The following is a 19,622-nucleotide window of genomic DNA, read 5'->3' on the forward strand; positions in this document are numbered from 1 at the left end:
TAGAAATGACAGTCTCAAAGCTTGGATAAGAAAAGGTTTCCTTTATAATGGCCCTTTCACACTGATGTGCTTTTGATGCGTTCCTATTGACTTACAATGGAAGGCGCCTTTTGAAAAAATGAACGGAAGATGCAGCATGAAGGAGTTTTTAAAGTGCAGTGCACTTACAATGTGAATAGTTACATATGTGTAGCACCCTACAAGGTAGGTGCTAGGTAAAAGCATAATGGGCTGGAACATAATGTGTTCTCTTTCCAAGGCTCCCACTACCTCCAGGTACAGGGAGTAGCGATGGGGACCTATTGTGCCCCGTCCTACGCGAACCTGTACCTGGGGGAGTGGGAGCATAAAATCATTACCAGTGAGGACTTGTCGATGTACTTCTGCCACGTTGTTTTGTGGCAGAGGTACATCGACGACATCTTCCTGGTATGGGACGGCCCGGTGGAACTATTGGAAGAATGGCTTACTAAACTAAATAAGAACAACATGAACCTGTTCTTTACCATGCACTATGACTCAAAATCTGTGGACTTCCTAGATATTACCATCATCAAAAGTGATGAGGGTCATATAACAACAACCTTATTTAGGAAATCCACAGCGGGGAATACGCTGCTGCATTCAGCTAGTTTTCACCCCGAACCTCTCAAGAGGTCAATTCCATACTCACAATACCTAGGAATTAAGAGAATTCCTCTGTTCCTCTGAAGGAGACTTCAGGAAAAAGGCAGGTGAATTAACGGAGAGACTCCTCGAAAGGGGATACTAAGACGTGTCTCAGGAAAAACTTTAACAGAGTACAAACTATGAAGAGACAGGATTTACTTTTTAAGACCCCCAAAAAAAGTGAAGCTTCTCAAAAGAATCCACCAAGGATAATTCTTAATTATTCTAATGAACACGATAAAATCTATGGGATTCTTAAAAAGCATTGGGCGATACTTAGGGAGGACCCCATTCTTCAACATATAGTAACACCTTCCCCAGCGATCACTTATAGAAGAGCTACCTCTATGAAGGACAGTTTAGTCCAAAGTGAATATAAAGGCTCAAACAGAGAAGATCCCTGCCGGGACAAAGGGACATTTCCCTGCGGTAACTGTGACCAGTGCAGGGTGATAGTCAGATGTAAAACTACTAGGCTCCCTAATGGTGAATTATTTCACCCTAGACACTTTGTTAACTGTAAAACCAAGGGGGTCGTGTATCTGATGCGGTGTGAATGCAAGGCTTTCTATGTTGGGAAGACCAAACAAGAACTGGGAAAACGCATCAGCCAACATATGCAAAGCCTAAATATTGGTAATCTATATCTGCCACTTGGCCGACATATGGCCATCGCCCACAGATACAGGACCCCCAAGGTAACCTTTTGTGCCCTGGAGAGGGTGCATATTCCGGCCAGGGGGGGTGATTGGAACAAGCAGCTACTCCAGCGGGAAATGCACTGGATTGCTAAGCTTGGGACGACCACCCCCCCTGGCCTGAATGAAATGGAAAGTTACAGACCCTTTTTGGAGGGATTTTTCTCGGGGAAGACGGACTAATGGGGTCCCCCCACACTAGCTCCATTTCAAATACTTAAACGTTGATTTTCCTCCATTCTTCTGTCTGTTCCATAGGCTCTTGATGTCTTCCCTGGATTTCAGGGTTTACGTTACAAAACCTTCCTTCCCCCCTTTTCTCCTCTCCCCTTTCTCTCCCCCCCCTCCCCCTCCACGCCTCTCATGGGGGGCTTTCTTTCTTCCCCCTTTACTCTTATTGAGTATTCTGAGGATATATAGTAAAAAGCATCAAATTCCATATTTAGGAAAATACAATTTCTCTAAGTGGGCTTATTAAGATTGATTTACCTGCTATACAAATGATGTATTATATTAATTTTCATGAACAAACTATGTGATTGCATGATGCGACCAACATCTGTTCCTCCGGTATAGTAAAATCAGAGGGTATTCCTCTATACATAAATTCTTTAGGGATTTTTCCCATTTTTTTCATCTCTACCCCCCTTCCTTTTTTCTTTCCCTCTTTCCCTCCCTTTTTTTTTTTTTTTTTGTCTCCCACCTGGGGGGTTCACCAGCGGTCCTGGAGCCACAACCATGCAGGTTGCATGGCTTCATTTTTGCTCCTTATGGGGAGATCACCCATAGGCTAGGAGCCCGGCACGGGTGAGATATTCTCCAATGGGGTTCCCCATGAACAACTGGAGAAATATGCGTTTTTCAGCTGGATTAATTCCCGACAATTCTTGCGGGAATTCCATGTCTGAAACCCCGGGTGTTCCCGGGGAGTCAAACGCCACCACCCGTGCCGGGGCGATATCTGATAGGATTTTCCTTTTTTGTCAACCGACACCATACATTCCTCTACAATAAGGAACTTACACATATATATAATTCTTAGTTTCCAAAGTCTCTACATTGGATAACTGTCTGATTGTATTTTTGATCAGATTTCTCATCGCTAAATGTCCAGTTTCTTTTTGTTGTTTGTTGTTTTTTGCTTTTTGTTTCTCATCCGGTTCTTTTGTGGTATTTATGGACCGCTAGAGTTGTGGGCGGACATGTAGTCATGCCCATTTGCGAGTCAGGGCGGAAGTCGGCCACTGACGGCGGTTCTGTGGAACGCTCCACAATATACACAATCAGAGCGGATGTGACGTCACCGCCAAACTCGCGAGATTTCCCGCGAGATAGGGAGACGGAAATGGCGACATCGCAGCGCACCGATTATTGCATCACACGTAATCTTGCGATATTCAACGGGAACTTATGGCCATGGTTTGACATATAAGGAAACGCCGAGAGTCAGTCCGGAGAGTTACCTCTCCGTGACACGACAGGACTACTACTCCTCCAAACCTTCTCTACAATAAGTAAGTACGCCTCAGGGGACTTAAACAACTTTTGCTATGTTTTGATTCCATCTAAGGGGATTTCTTTTGCCTTGAGGATACTTGATGGAAACCATTAGGCTGTATTATCAGTCCTAGGACTTTTGAGTGCCAACATTTGTGGACAGTGACTAGACGGTTGTCACCTCTCCTACATCAAATGGTACTTATATTTGTCTTCATGGGGATACCCATGTATTGCATATTTTCATATATGGGGAGTCAGTTGGATATATTATCTTCATATATCATTGCAGGCAAATAGTTGGTATTGATACCGAAAAATACTTTGGAATACAATTGTATATTCCTGTGGATACTGCAGCCTATGAAGTTGTCTTTGAAGATAACCCACCTCAATATTGAGGTAAGGTAGCCCAAATGCAATAAATCCATCATCTAGGGGGGACCCGTTTTCTTCTCTATATTTTCTCTTATACATGGAGTTATTTACATATATTATCCCTATATCTGTCCTAGGCTAATACTTACATCGACCTGAAAATTTTGGAATATATTCTATATACACCAGTGTGAACAGTATATCCATAGAAGTCATCAAGACACCGTGGATGCTCCACGTTAATATGGAGGTAGGGTACCCAAAATAGAAGGGGTGTACCATACATTCCATTGTGGTTAATGGATATATTTATTCTGTCTGTGTCTTGTTTGTTTTTCCCCCTTTTTTTCATCAGGATTTATTACTCGCTAAGTCCTGAAAGCACCCCCGTTGGAGGATAACTATTTCAAAGTTGTTAGGAATTTTTTCCTTCTTTTTACTCCTGGATAGAACTTGTTCTCCTCCCCTGTTTCACATATCAAGCTTTTGATCATCACAACAGGTGAATTGATCTAAAGTCTTCCATATATAGGGGATTAAATTTTATGAAACTCACCTCGCTGATAATGAATTATTATCTTTAGGTAAAGAAGATTATGATCTAATACCTGACTCTAGCTCCTACCCTGTGGGATTATAATATAATATATATCCCCCCTTTTTGGACAAACATTTGTGGCTCTTAGTCTCTGCAGGTATGTGAACTCTTACCATGTGATATTCTCTCTCCTTCTTTTTGATTTATTTTTATTTTCTATAGGGTGAAAGATAAGGTTTTTAACTTATTGATGGCAACTTAGCCATGAATACTTTCTTAATAAGGTGGAATAATATGCTGTCACAACTGCAAAAAGTACTTATGTAAATGACTTGGTATATAATATGTAATTTATTATATTGCTTTGTCTTTTTCATTTCTCCAATTTATTTCCGGCATGTGATTATGCTTTTCAGGAACATACACAGATTCCCTGAGGAAGATTCTTGTATTATACAATACTTCGAAACGCGTTGGACTCTGTTGTACACCTGTATACTGTATTGTATTATATGTTTATTCATATTGTTATATATACAATATAACTTACCTTGATGATCTTTCTTAGAATCACTTTTTTCAATAAATTGTATATTTTATTTAAAATTTAATTTTTCTTATGAGAAATATTTACTAGTTACCTTTAAAGTCCCACCCATCCAAGGGGGTTCTCTCTTTACAATTCTCAACGGGATTACGGTAACACTTTACCTGGAAACTACCTACATACCTCTACAAAGCATAATGGGCTTTGGCCGCCTAACAGCAGGGCCATGATTTTCAGCTGGGCTGTCATGTCTCCCAGGTGTGGCTGCTGAGAGGGGAGTCTTCCCACTGGCTCCACGAGAGAATTCTCAAGGGCAGTGGAGGAAACCCAATCAGTGGCCCATTCAGGCCTGTATCTACCCCAGAAGGCAGATTCTGCCGCAGAGGATTCTAAAAGTGGGTATGAGTTTTAAGAGAACGCATGACGCAGCGTCTTTGGAGGGAAGCAGAGTCCCAGGAGGGGGAGTATGGCTGTCTCTCCTTCTGTCAGAAGGATTGGGTGTGTCAGGTGGCTGCCTGAGAATCCAGGATGGAAAGCTGAGCTGCAGAGAGGATCAGTGGAGGAAGAGGGGTTCAGTTCCAGGAAAGCCTTCCAAGGTCTTGAGTCCTGGGAACTGCCCCTGGGGTCTGCCTAGTGTAGAGGGGATCACTCCGGGGAAGGTCCCAGGGATCCTGGAGCCTGCAAGTGTCAAGGGGGTTGCCTAGTGAGAGGACCCTGAAGTGTTAAGGGGCTTGCCTAGTGAGAGGACCCTGGAAGTGTAGAGGGGGCGCCAGCGGTTGGGCCCTGAAGAGTCAAGTGTAAAGTGTTAAGAGTTGCAGCAGCACAAGCAGTTACAGGAAGCTACCTGAGTCAGTGAAGGGCTGGAGAGAGTCATACACAGGACTTTTGAGCTAGGCAGAGTGTCAAGAGTCAAGGATTATTACAGTCCTGGATCTTCTGAGTTAACCAAGGAGTTAAAGTCGAAGTTTCAGCACTTTCAGCAGAACAGTATTAAAAGCGCCAGGAAGCTTTGGTCGGCATTCAGCTGGCATCAGGACAGCGCTGACAGGCATCTTTTCTACAAAATGTCCCAGTTAAACCTAGTTGAGCCAAAGGAGTATCCCACTCATTCCCTTCTCCCATCCCCATTATAAAATAAACAAAGCAAACCAAAGATGCCGGAATGGTCATTGTCTCAGCTCTCACACTTGGGTTTTTAACTTAAATGTGTTGGAAGTGTTCCCGGTAACAATTGCAGACCTACATCAGGCCCAATGCCTGGAAATATTGCTACAAAGGATTTTATGGGGAACAGTTTTCATGTGCTTTTGTCGTCCTGGAAAAGTGCACCAGTGTAAAGGGGTCCCACTGTTGTCTTGCATTAGGTGTTCAATATAGAAACATTTGATAATTGGCATTCCATGGCCTTTTGCTCAGTATGGTTTAGATTTTTTATCGATGGATTTAATCGTACCTGAGATGCCGTCCTGCTGAGCTCCACAGCAATGTCACCGCCAGAGTTTCCAATACCAATTACAATCACTCTTTTACCGGCAAATTCTTCAGGGTTCTTATAATCCCGACTGTGAATGTAGCGCCCTTTAAAGTTTTGGATACCTGGATGGATAAAATTATTGTTTAAAAATAAAAAAAAATTGTCAAATAATCATACAGCCTTTTTCATTGTTTTATTGGAAATCAGTGCTGGTGTTCACTGCATGTACAGAATTTGTTTTCTAAAAGCTTTGATCAAATGAGTCAAATGTCATTGGCAAAGGTATTTACTGTATATCTACAGAGATGAAAACACCAGATCATCATGTATCTTTATGTTGAATTTACAAAGATAATGAAAATATCATGCATGCTAATCCAGCTATATATCTCACACCTGAACTATGAAATTAGCATCTAATAGTACTTCTTGTGACTACCTGAAGGAGGAGCATTCAAAACAGCTGCTAGGGGGTACTGTGGTCCCTGGACTCGAATAGTGTAATTTCAGTATCCACTACTTGGCTACTCCCAGCAGTCAGCAGGGCCTAGTGATTAGTCACCACCTGAAGTTGGCTGCTGGAAGGCTATTTAGCCCCACCTTGCTATTCATTCACTTAGAGCCAGTTCACATTCATGCGGCTGCGGCGTTCGCATGTAATGTCGGAGCGCACTGCTCCTTCATTACATGCGATCGGCTGTGCGGTGCGAGTTTAGCCATACACTTTGTATGGCTAAATTCGCACCGCACCCGCAGCAAACACGCACAGGACCCTTTTTTGCAGCGGCATCAGGATCGGATGGCACAGCGGTTCACACTTGTGCGATCCGATCCTGTGCGAACTGCAAGATCGCACTGCGATATGCGATCAAACTGTGGGTGTCGTTAAGATTACATTGACACCCCCAGCGTATCGCATATGGCAGTGTGAACTGCCGGGGGTGCGTTTGCGATGCGGGAACAGGCTGCAAATTCGCAGCCTTCCCGCATCGCATAAGTGTGAAGCGGGGCTAAGTGCCTCAGCATTTTGTCTGTGCTGGAGATTTAAAATTGTTCACTTTAAGGCCTCATATTTGATAAAAGTGATTCAATATATCAAATAAATTAGGGATGGAGATAATTCAAGATGATATCATCATGGCAATATCATCTGCAAATAAGGAGCATTTGTGCTCTTGACCCCCCATATACAATATAATACAATATATCAGGATGTTTTCTGATCTGCAAGGCCATGGGTTCCAATCATAGGTGTGAGCAGCCTATAGCATTAGGGTGTGCACCCCAAAGCTCAAACACACATGCACATGTGTGCCTACATATATATGGCCCCGGTCCATTAATCTCCCTGCTGGCACAGTGGAAGAGAAATGTGTAGGCACTTCTCTTATGGAAGAGCCAGTAAGTGGTAGATCTTCCCCATCTCCCCGCTGGCACACAGAGCGATATTGCTAATGTGCACTTGGTGATTTGGATGTGCCCAGGCACACCCGGCAACCCCTGTGTGCACGCCTATGTTTCCAATACTAAGATGAATAGTATAGGAGAAAGTGGACACCCTTGGACACCCTTCCACAAGGTTTCCTGAAGCTTTGAGATTTAAATCCTTTCATAATAAAATAAGTCATTTGATTGGAGCAGCCGATTTAGGGGCTGTTTACTATTGAACCGCCCGACATTCGGCCCATGTGTACTAGGCTTTAGAATTAGTGCTGGTTTATATACATGAGAAAAGGCTACCTACTGTATGTTCCAAATGTGTATCTCTTTAGTCCCAAATTTTGCCAGGTGCAGTTACATACGTAGCATTAGACATGAAGTTTTAGGCTCCGTTCACATGTCAGCGTAGAGATCGCGGGCAGAATCACCGCGATTCTGCCCGCGATCCGGAAATTATTGCAAATCGCGGGACACCTGTGCGTTGCCCGTGATTTGCAATAGCACCCCAAACGCTGTGCGATGTTGCAGCGATTTCCGCCTGCCAAATCGCGGTACCATCGCGCAAAATAAATTGCGGGACGCATGACCCCCCAAAGAAGCTCTTGTTCCTTTTTTGGGCGTCATGCGTCCCACGATTTTTTTTGCGCGATGTTACCGTGATTCGGCAGGCGGAAATCGCAGCAACATCGCACAACGTTTGGGGTGCTATTGCAAATCACGGGTAACGCACAGGCGTCCCGCGATTTGCAATGATTTCCGGATCGCGGGCAGAATCGCGGTAATTCTGCCCACGATCGCTGCGCTGACATGTGAATTTAGCCTTATAGCCAGCTGGCTTTTCTAACACCCTATGTACAAAAACAGTGCCAAAATATGCTATGCAGAGCAATGGGGATGTGCAAACTGTAATAATATTCACATTTTAGATAACTAACCTTGTTAAAAATAATTTCTTCCTGGATGATATTAGTTACTGAATTTTGCACATTACCACTTATGTTTTGCAGTAATAATAAATAAGCCAAATAAATAATTGATCGTACAACCAAATAAATAAATCATGCGAGCCACTATGCGGCTAGCCATAATAAATCTCCATTAGAAGCAATTGGACTTAGAAGCACTCTTACGTGGATGATGATTGGCCGGTGGGGATATACCCCATAAGAAATATATGGACTGCACATATGCATATTTTTAAATGCACTTTATCTGCATGTGATTTTGTTTGGTAACATTGTGGATTGTTTTATCACTTTATGATTGGTAATACACTATGTTTGTATACAGTATTTATTTAGAGACACGACTATATTTATTTTATGTTTTATACAGTGTGGCACAAATATGTATTTGTTTAAGTAAATAATGGATGCCGTCATCATATGAAATAGGCAGTTTTGACTATACTAGTTTTTTTTTTGCGAATGCCTAAAAAGAAGGTCATTTTCAACAGCTCATTTAATAAATTGTAGCTTGCCCTTTGCAATGATGAATGATGTTGCATTAGAAACTTCAGCTGCCCTAAAAATGTGCAATGAAATAATGAACTGACCTGGGAATGAGTCCAGAGGGAGATGGGCATCTGTGTGATGGCCGCTACAAACAAGTACAGCATCAAAGATGGCTGTTTCCTGCTTGCCATCTTTTTCAGTTGTGACATCCCACTGCCCAGTGGTGGCAAAGTCTGGTCGTTTTGTAACACTTAGCACATTGGTCTGAAATTGTAATGCAATGTTGTTAATTAAAATGACTAATTTACCACTTCACTTAAAAAGTACCATTTTAAAATATCATACAGGAAAGAGCAAAGAACACCAGAGGGCACCCATCAAAGTGTAGCACTTTTTACTTTTACTTTTTTTTTTACTTTACTTTTTACTTTTACTTTTTAAATAAAATCTTTATTTTACATTGTCAGTTCATTGAGGGTGGCAGTACAAAACATAGTGCATTGAGACTCTTAATAAAAATGTCATGCCAAATCATCAGGGGGACTCAGGGTTTGGGTCTTTGAATCCATCCCCAGGTATCTTTCATCAGCTGAATGCTTTAAAAAGCTGTGTGAAAAAAAAAAAGTAATGAATCTACACACTTAAGGCTTTGTTTCCACTAGTGCGACTTGTCGTGCGACTTTGGACACAAAGTCGCATGACAAGTCAAAGCCCATTGATTTCAATGGCACCCGTTCCCATCTATGTGACTTAAAGTTGCAGCGACTTTGAAAAGGTGCCTGCACTACTTTGATGCGACTTTGAGTCAGAGTGTGTCAAGTCAGATTAAAATTGCACTCAAAGTCGCACTGCAAAGTTGCACTGTAAATCGCATGACTTTGGCATCGCACTAGTGGAAACGTAGCCTAACTCTTAGTTTGGAAGGCCTTAACAAGGAGATTGAGGCACATACTGTGATTTCAAGTGGTTTTAAAGGCTCAAGGTTTTTTACCCTAATTCTATGCATGTGCGTGTATCGTCACTAACCATGTGACTTCATCAGGGGTAGCTTGTTGACATGCTCCACCCATTTTAAATAGCAGGGTATACTGACCGCTAACGTAGATGGAAAGCTTATTCATTACCATAGATACTAATTCACATTGCCACCATCTAGAGGATATGTGAGGAGGTGCGTGTTTGTTTTTCCCACGGGTGGGCTGTGATAAATTCCGTTCCAATCTGAACTCATGGTACCTATACATTTGTCAATCCATATTGATCATGGAATGATGAATATAAACCCATTCAGCCCTTTAAAAAAAAAAAAAAATATATATATATATATATATATATATATATATATAAAAATAAATATAAATATATATATATATATATATATATATATATATATATATATAAAATACTTTACTTATTGGTATAAAAATCTCCAAATTGGTAATGATCGTACTACCTTAAACATTAAAAAGGCTGCAAAGGTGAGCTAAAAAATTACGTATACTAAAAAACTCTGGAATTGCCATGGTAAACCCATAATATATAACGCACCTTCAACTAGATAGTCTAGATGTAGTGCCTGTTCATATATTCAGTTTCTATTAGGGGCACATAAAACTGAAGAAAAACAGAGCGGTAATTATGGGTTATGGACAGGTGCACAGATAGAAATCTCCGACATCACTCAAAATGATAAACATAAACAATTACAACTATAAGAAAATTTAAAATTTTGAATATGACACAATGGAGTGTACAGTGACGTAACGCATGTGAATATATATTCCACCTAATAGGCCGATAGTAATTATACCGTATATCATGCTGATGTGGTAACGAAGCAGAAAAAGAAACCTAATCTGTCAAATTTTATGTTATAGGAAAAGTTAAACTACAGATGCTGTCCATATATGGGGGGTAGGACGGAATAAATGATGAAAAAGCAAAGCAATACTCACCCTACCTAGTCTACGTATTATGAATTATTTCACATTAACTTCTTTTTTTATATATTAATTTTTTTTTATTAATCTTACATATTTTGTTCACATTGTACCTGCCATGCGTTTACCATTACATATGTACACACATATATAAGCTGCATTATGTTTCAGTGTTTTAGTAATTTAATATCACAAAGCCATCATCATTCCTTATATCGACCCTCTAAACTTTATTCAAAACATGTATATACTTTTACATGCGTACATAAGTAATTGCGTACATATATTTTATTTACGGTTCAATTCTTTGGGTGCAAAATCATTTCTCCCCCTTTCTTCTTTATTTTTTCCTTCCCCGTTGAATATTGTTCTTTTCAGATAGTTTTCCTTTTCTTTGTTTTTATTCCTGAATCAGAATAACATTTTTTTATATATAATTTTCTGTAAAGAAGTAAGAGTGATCTGGCTCCATCTTCTGGTCTTTTTTGGGTACTGTGTGCATACACTAAGTTCTTTAGGTAATGCCCTTTATAATAATGGATTGTCCTTTTATTCTGTGTATTTTTAATTTATTTATTTCTTTAGCGTATTATTTACTAATTTATTATAATGATTAAATATTTAAGGCAACTTATGTAAATACTGTTCTGGCAGTCAATGAAACTGGTAGTTAGTATTAACTCTGTTGACACTGTTTTTAACCACCAGTTCAGTAAACATTTAGAACTGTAAAATCACTCCCAGCAGTAGTTCTTCTGTTCCCCTTTGCTGTATCATGATTTATGTTCATGTAAACAGACTACTTCACCTTACATGAACTACCCGAACGTAATATGCTCCCATATTTTTAATACTTGGGCCATTACCTAGCCACATTAAATATATTTCTTGCACCAATTTCTCCTTTCTTTTACAGGAAAGAGCAAGCATCCTACCAGATCAAATACAATGCAATACAACAAGGGGAATAGAAACAGTTGCACATAAGTCTAGTTCACTGCAAACTATTAGGTCCCTTTCACCCGATCCGATCTGCCTGTCAGTTTTTCAGGCGGACCGGATCGGATGGTCCATGCATCCCTATGGGGCAGCGGATGTCAGCGGAGACATGTCCGCTGACACCCGCTGCTATCCGATTCAGATCCTAACAGTGAAATCCGGATGGATGGAAACCCTATTTTCCATCCGTCTGGAAGATCGGATTGGATGGGATCGGATGAGAACGGACAGGCGGTCCGTTCTCATCCGATCTCCCCATAGAGGACAGCGGGGATCTGACAGCTCTGTCTCCGCGCACAGAGCGGAGAAGGAGCTGTCATCCGCCTGCTCAGCTGGGATCGGCGGATCGAACCCCCGCTGAGCAGAAAGGACTCCGTACCGTGTGAAAGGACCCTTAGACATTAATGGCATTCTAAATGAAGATGGGAGACCACTTCTTAAAAGGTATAAAGTATATTCAAAATTAATTCTTAACACTTTGTTCGCAAGAGTCTAATTTTCTAGAGTGTGCTTACAAAGTGTTACAAAACTGGTCATTTATTTGTTTAGTAGATCTTCTTTGACACATAGAGGTTGATTTACTAAAACTGAAGAGTGCAAAATCTAGTGTGGCTGTGTATGGTAGCCAATCAGCTTCTAACTTCAGCTTGTTCAATTAAGCTTTGACAAAACAACCCGGAAGCTGATTGCTTTCTCTGCAGAACTGCACCAGATCTTGCACTCTCTGGTTTTAGTAAAGACTGTTACAGTAGGGGGCCTGTTATTTTACAACTGTACTTACATATAATATACTGTATAACAATAATCATTAGCAAGCTTACCTTGAACTGGATATACTGTGTCAGCTGAAAATGTTCTGCATACATTTTGAAATATATAAATATCTTCGAGTTATGCATGAAATTTGGAAAATTGTCTGGAATTGGAAAATCACTATAACTCATCATTTCCTTGGAAGTGTTGATAATGACAGTTTTATAAATACTTGCTCTGCCATCCTCTGGATTTTCCTGTAATGGATTATAGTTGAACAAAATGCCGTTATTTCCTTGATATGAAGCACGTTTATAAACACAACTTTGGTTTAACTTAACAAATCAAGAAAAATCATAGCTTTATAAATACTAATTAAAAAAAGAACAATTGTGTAAATTTAAAATGCACCATGACATCACATCTCAGGCGTGAAAATGCGTAAAGTTACAGTATCTAAATCAAAAAGGAAAAATGTAATATATTGCAGCTTAGTAGTCCTTAGATTTGTTGTCTGCATTCGTTTTTCTTTTTTAGACAGTCATCAAACCACTTATTCTATTGGAATCCATGTCTCTGCAATCCAACTTTACCTATTTTTATATCATGAAACATTCTATGCATGATAGACAACCCACAGTAGCAATTCAGTTAACTGCCGTGGTGTTGCGGAAAATAACTGACACAGGTATAGAAGGGGGAGAACACCATGCTGTTTCAACATAGATTGGTCCAAAGTAGGAAATGGAAACCCAATGAATGCACTAGCCAGCCATGGCTACATATACAAAATAAAGAAAAGCTGGTAGGGGCCTATATTTGGCAGGTAGGCCCTAATGTCCTTTTGGGATTAATAATAGTACACTTTATGCAAGTAAAGCAAAATCAGGGCAATTCATGAAGAGTGTCTAAGACATACTTTAGAATTCTGATATGGCGTGTCTCTAATATGCCTGTCAATAAGACGGATACTGCCCCTAAGGATTCTTATGACTTAGGTGTGGATGTGTGGGAGATGCTCATAATAACTAGATGAGGTATATGGCTTGTGATATATAATGCTCTATTACTGATAAAAGTTACTAAATACATCTATGTTTTTCTGGTTTTGTTCTTCTTTGTGTTTTTGTTTATTTTTGACAGCATGCTAGTCTGTAACTAGACTTTTTTTTTTAAATCAGATAAGACTTTATTGAAATGTCAAAAAGATTGACAAAATACAAGAAAAAAAAAATATTACAAACATCCAATGGCAATACACTGAGTTCAAACCCAACCCTTCGCAAGATCAGTCAGTAAAATAGAATTGCAATACAAAAACAGTGACAGGACATGATGAGCTCCAGGGCTCGACAAAACCCGGGCACCAGGTCGCATTTGCGACTAGAATTAGCAACCTGGCGCCTGGGGTGCCCTGCAGAAGGTGTCCTGTCATTTTTGCACGGACTTCCGCGCACGGAGTGCACGGACTCCTGCGCACGGAGTGCACGGACTTCCGCGCCGTCTGAAAATTGAGGCCCCGGCTTTTCAGCCTACTTGAGATGAGAGGCTTCCAGTGGGGAACTGGCGCCCTCTTGTGGTGGCCGGGAGTAATGACTGTTGTAATGACTGTTTCCACTGCATTGGAAAGGTAACTAACTGGACAGGGAGATGGTAATGACATTGTTCTCAATGCATTACCATCTCCCTGTACAGTTAGTTACCTTTGACAGGGAGTGTGGTTATTATTATTAATTTAATTTATTTTTTAAATGTAAAAAAAAAAAAAAATAATATTTTTTTCTTTTTTTTAATTATTAAAAAAAAATCAAAAAAAATATTTCTTTTTTTTCCAATTATTATAAAAAAAAAAAAATATATATATATATATATATATATATGCCACAGCCGAAGGCCCCTTTCACACGGGCTGTCTGATCAGGTCCGCCTGTCAGTTTTTCAGGCAGACCTGATCGGACCCTTCATTCTCCTCTATGGAGCAGTAATCTGCCGCCATCTGATCCTGTCCGCCAAAAGCAGACGGATGGTGGTTCTATTTTCTATCCATCCTGTGAATCGGATCAGATGGCATCGGATGGAAAGAGACAGACAGTCTGTTTTCATCCAATTGCGCTATAGAGGAGAGTGGGGTTCTAGTCGTATTTATGTGTAAATTTAGTATCCGTTTTATTAAATAAAGCTTGGTTGTTAGTTTAAGAAAAAAAAAAAAAAAAACTGGCTCCTAACTTTTTTAGCTGGCTCCTAGATTTCAGGAAAATTTGTCAAGCCCTGCTCTAGTATAATCAGGTAATATAAGATAGAACTCCCAACCATCCTAAAGCATCTATTCATTGACCCAAAGATATCTGAGTGGTCAGTTACCCACTTGCCCCTTACAAAGTACTGAAGCAGATAAATTGTACCACAAGTTACAATATGATCCTGTCCATTACTAAGTCAGTCAGTGCTAGCCCCAGAGTAGCCAGCCAAACTCCCTACACCTTTTCAAACTTTGAATGGCTACCTCTGTGCTGTTAAATCAATGTTTCCATTCTTAGCACTGAACCCATTTGCTCAATCCACATATGGGGCATTGGAGGAATGGGAGAAATCCAATGTAATAAAAGGAGCTTGTGGGCCTGAAAGAGGGCTCTAGTAGCCGCTTCTTTAGCGTACCTATCAGTAATTATGGCATCAAGCATGCTTAAAATGCAGTGTTTAGGATCTAAAGGGATGGACACCTGTAGGGCGGTACTCACCGTGGCGACAACTGAGCTCCAATAATGGTAAAGTTTCGGACATCTCCATAACAAATTATTTAGGTCTCCTACATCCCTGTTGCATCTTGAACATGTGAGGACGCAAACCAATAGAATGCAACCTGTGCGGGGTGCCGTGAAGTCGCAGTAAAATGTATAGCTGAGACAGTCACATTAAGAGAGCATAACTGTTCAGCCTTCAAAGCCTTCTCCCATAGGTTTCTGGGTATATCACTCACGTCTCTCTCCCATTTCTCACATGCTGAATTAGGGAAGTTCTCCAAGTACCCCCCAAGTGGCGTAGCAATTAGAGATAAATCTCTTTGTGCAGGAGGATTGTTGCATGTAATTAAAGATCGGGGTAGGGGACAACTCTGAGGCCCCAGGGACCGCTGAACCGTCACAGCATGTTGTAACTGTAGCTAGTAAAAAAGCATATTCAAGGGAACGCCATATTTAACCTGTAATTGGTAAAAAGGGAGTAGACGACCATTGGCAAGGATATGTTTAAGATGGGTTACCCCATAAGCTTGCCACAAAGAAGCATGTTACAATTTGGTTAATTCGGATAGGTAAGGTTCTTCCAGATATAGCTAAACCCCCGTGTAGCCGACTACCTTTTGCAGCTACTTAGCTTTGCCCAAACTTTTTTTTAGAAGCCTACAAGTCGGGTATTGTATGTATAGGAAACAAAGAAGGTGCATAGGCCTAGCGCATTATCCTCAAAATATGTTTTATTAAATGGTATAAAACGGAGGTGAATGTACACACAAACCAATGCTTGCATCATAGCTTAGACATAACATCATCTTCTTAAGTCCATATTCGTAAATTCACAATGCTCGTAGACACATGGGCTAATGCGTTTTGAGGTTACCCTCTTCTTCAGAGCCTAAAGAACATGCCCATTCCATATCTTATTATACATGGTAATGAATCACCTTTAGTAATAACAACTCTATATGGGTCAACCACAACTATACAGGGTGGCCTAGTTTGTTTCATGGTGATATTTTCCAAGGTCAAATGTATAAAAGATGTACTATATATAAACAAGAACTATACACATATGTGAAAAACATGTATCTAAATAGAATATACATGTATATATAAAAAGAGACTATAACATACATATTAGTAGTGATTGGTTACATCCTGTCTAAAAGTGAACATCCATAGTCCTTTTTTAAAAACAATATTAGTAAAAAGTGAGTGCAAACAGGTGAAAAGATATGGAAATGCGTGTGTATATATATATATATATATATATATATATATATATATACTCCCAGATATTTGAAAGAGTGTGTTTCCCATTAAGACAGGAGAGAGCGGCGCCAGCTGGGTATAGCATAAGTTTATTTAGCACTGTTAAAAATGGTAACTCACTCTGAAGTTGGGTGAGACAGGAACGATAAGTCTGATGGGGTCATCCATCTTTTTCTCCCAGGAAGGTGGCGTGGAAGGAGGTGGTTAGGTGCCGATGGTATAGCCTAGCTGCTGTGTGGCTGCTTGTTGTTGCTGGCCACGGCGGAGCATTCACAACAGGGCTCCGGCTACCGACTTCCGGTCTTTGGTGACGTCACTTCCTGGTAGGAGAAAGATAGGGGTTGCACGCGTTCGGAGCATCCGTGCTCCTTCGTCAGGCACAACTAAAGTTATGGAGTTCCCTTTGGACTTCTTGCAATGACGCCTGGGGTTTTGTCAGGGTTAAGATGATGTCATCTGCAAAAACTCCAATTTTATGTGATTCCCCTCCAACCTGCACCCCAGAAATCAAGGGGTTTTTCCTGATTGTTGTGGCTAATGGTTCCATAATCAATGTGAAGATAATAGGGGACAGGGGGCACCCTGGATGGGTTCCATTGGTTATTGGAAATGCATCAGAAAGGACAATTGAGGTGTATATACAAGCTGATGGATTTGAGTACAATGTTATTATCCCAGAGTGAATTAGTTCCATAAGTCCAAATTTTAGCAAACAGATTGGCCACAGTCCTCCTCTCTCTTACAAAGTCAGATCAAGTGGGTTTCGTGCTAAGGGGCCAAGCTCCGGATGGCACCTGACGTATGCTTAATTTGCTGAGCGTCCTGGAGAGTTGCGTTAAACCTTCGGCTTTCTTGACGTTAGAAGCCGAAAAGCCTTTTTCAATGCGACTCTCCAGGACCTTCAGCAAATTAAGCATACGTCGGGTTCCATCCGGAGCTTGGCGCCCTATTATGAAACCCACTTGAACTTTATATGAGAGGAGATGACTGTGGCCAATCTGTTTGCTAAAATTTTGGCATAGATTTTTAGATCCGTGTTCAGCAGCGATATGGGTCTAAAGTTCCTAGGGTGGTTAGGATCTTTTCCTGGTTTAGGGAGTGTAATCACAATTGCTTTCAACATTTCTTGTGGAAAGGAAACAGAGGATGCTGCTTTGTTGAATACCGAGGTTAAGTGAGGGGCAATGACATCACTCAAAGCCTTATAGTATTCCGCTGAGAAACCATCAGCGCCCGAGGCTTTGTTGTTTTTTAGTCCTCTAATAACTTTGGTTGTCTCAGCAATGGAAATAGGGGTGTTTAATAATTCCAGGGCATCCGAGTCCACCTTGGGAAGATAAATAGAGGATAGGTAAGATGAGATGGACTCCTCCGTAGGTTGGGGTGTATTAGGATCCTTATGTAAATTACATAAGGAATGATAGAATACATTTGAATGCCTTAGCTATATCAGCAGGGTGATATATTATGCTGCCATCTAGTGGATTTTGGATAAAAGACAGGCTAGTTTTTAGTCACTGTTTCTGAAGCTGTCTAGCTAAGAATTTTCCTGCTCTATTGCTTTGAGAATAGTATTTTGCTTTTAAGGATTTCAATACTTTTTCCTGTCCTGTCATTAACACATGAGGCGCAGCTCCTGCCTAGCTTTTATTAAAGCCGCCAGTTAGCCAGGCTCGGGAGACGATTTAGTGTGTCTCTCTAGGGTCTGAATGTTTTGCAATAGGTCATTCATAGCCTGCATCCTCTGTTTCCATGCTCTAGAGGCCTGCTGAATCAGCAAACCCCTAGCCACCGCTTTATGGGCACACCAAGTCGTAAAAACATCCACAGAAGGTGTAGGGTTAATTTGGAAATATTCTTGCAATTGAGCTCTAATTCTTTCTCGAGGTTGTTTCTGAGATAGGAGGAAAGTGTTATTCCGCCAGAGAGTGGCTGGATGGTTTTTACAATCTTCTTGTAACTCAACTGAAATGGGGCCATGGTCTGACCAAGTAATAGAATGGATAAGGGCTCTAAAAACCCTTTGTAAAAGGTGGAGGTCAGGGCGAAAATAGTCAATCCTCGAGAAAGATTTATATGCTATTGAGTAAATTGAATAGTCGCGTTCAGTTGTGGTAAGACACCTCCACACATCATATAATCTAGATTCAGACACAAAGGTCTGGAGGTGACAATGGTAATTGGGTTTGTGAACTGTGGTATCCAGCTTGGGGTTCATTAAAGAATTGAAGTCTCCAAACCACAACACCAAACCTCTTTGTAAAGGTTCAGCGCGTTTTCGAACCTTCCGCAGGAACTCAGCAGGAGTTAAACAGTATTGGGGGTGTACACGTTGATGATGGTGTATGTAATATTATTGATGTCACATATGATTGCCAGAGAACGTCCTTGAGGGTCACACACAGAGTCATGCAGAGTGAAAGTCACTGATCTGCCAATGGCAATAAAGACTCCCCTCTTTTTCTCAGGTAAATTAGCTGTCAGCACATGAGGATAGTCTTTATGGCTGCATTTAGGCACTTTACCTTGTTTGAAGTGAGATTCCAGGACACATACTATATCTCCATGGATAATAATATATGTGTTAAAACCCGCACTAAAATAAAAAAATATATATATAAAAATATATAAAATGAGTGTCTCCTGCAGCTGCTGCTCACTTAGGTAAAAACCAAGAAAAAATTAAAAAATTTCATAATTATATCTCCATGTAGCTTTTTAGCCTCCATCCACAAGGCCCTACGTTTATATGGTCAATTTAGTCTGTGGGCGTTCAACAAAAGTATTTTAAGAGTCATTGCACAATGTACAGAAGATAGTAGCATAGACTTACTATTAGGTTGGAGGGACCTAATTTGTTAACATCAAGTGAGCGATAGCAGAAGTGTAGTTGATCTCCTGGCCAGAAGAGAAGGGCAATGGGTTTTGGGGTGGAAGGTTACATCCAATGGAAACTCATAATGACGGTTGATGGATTCCGATAACTTTCTGAGACGGAGGGGAAAGGGGAACAAACACAAAACAGCAGGAAAGTAAAAAAAAGACATAAGGATCATAAGAAAAATTGAGCAACAGCTCAACGAGCGGCCAAGGCCGAATTCTACAGTAGGGGGTTCGATCATTTAAAGGAGTAGTACATCCTCCAGGGGGGATTCTGTCTATTTGGAGACAGATCTTGAACGATTTAAGAGAGGCATCTGGACAGCTGTTCACCCTGGGGTGGATTGC

The 19,622-nt window shown here is 40.7% G+C and overlaps 1 protein-coding gene across 1 annotated transcript in view; it reads right to left on the reverse strand.

The window, feature by feature from the left end:
* LOC309562226 (uncharacterized protein) overlaps positions 1–19,622 on the reverse strand; it is a 154,623-nt gene that overhangs the window by 28,339 nt on the left and 106,662 nt on the right. Inside the window, exons 11-13 of the mRNA XM_082266351.1 lie at positions 12,456–12,644; positions 8,797–8,959; positions 5,781–5,923 (exon numbers count right to left, since the gene is read on the reverse strand). Of these exons, the coding sequence (XP_082122477.1) occupies positions 5,781–5,923; positions 8,797–8,959; positions 12,456–12,644 (495 nt within the window). The remainder of the gene's footprint in view (positions 1–5,780; positions 5,924–8,796; positions 8,960–12,455; positions 12,645–19,622) is intronic.

The sequence above is a fragment of the Pelophylax lessonae genome (assembly GCF_965119305.1).
Source record: "Pelophylax lessonae genome assembly, chromosome: 8".
In the NCBI taxonomy this organism is placed as follows: Eukaryota; Metazoa; Chordata; class Amphibia; order Anura; family Ranidae; genus Pelophylax; species Pelophylax lessonae.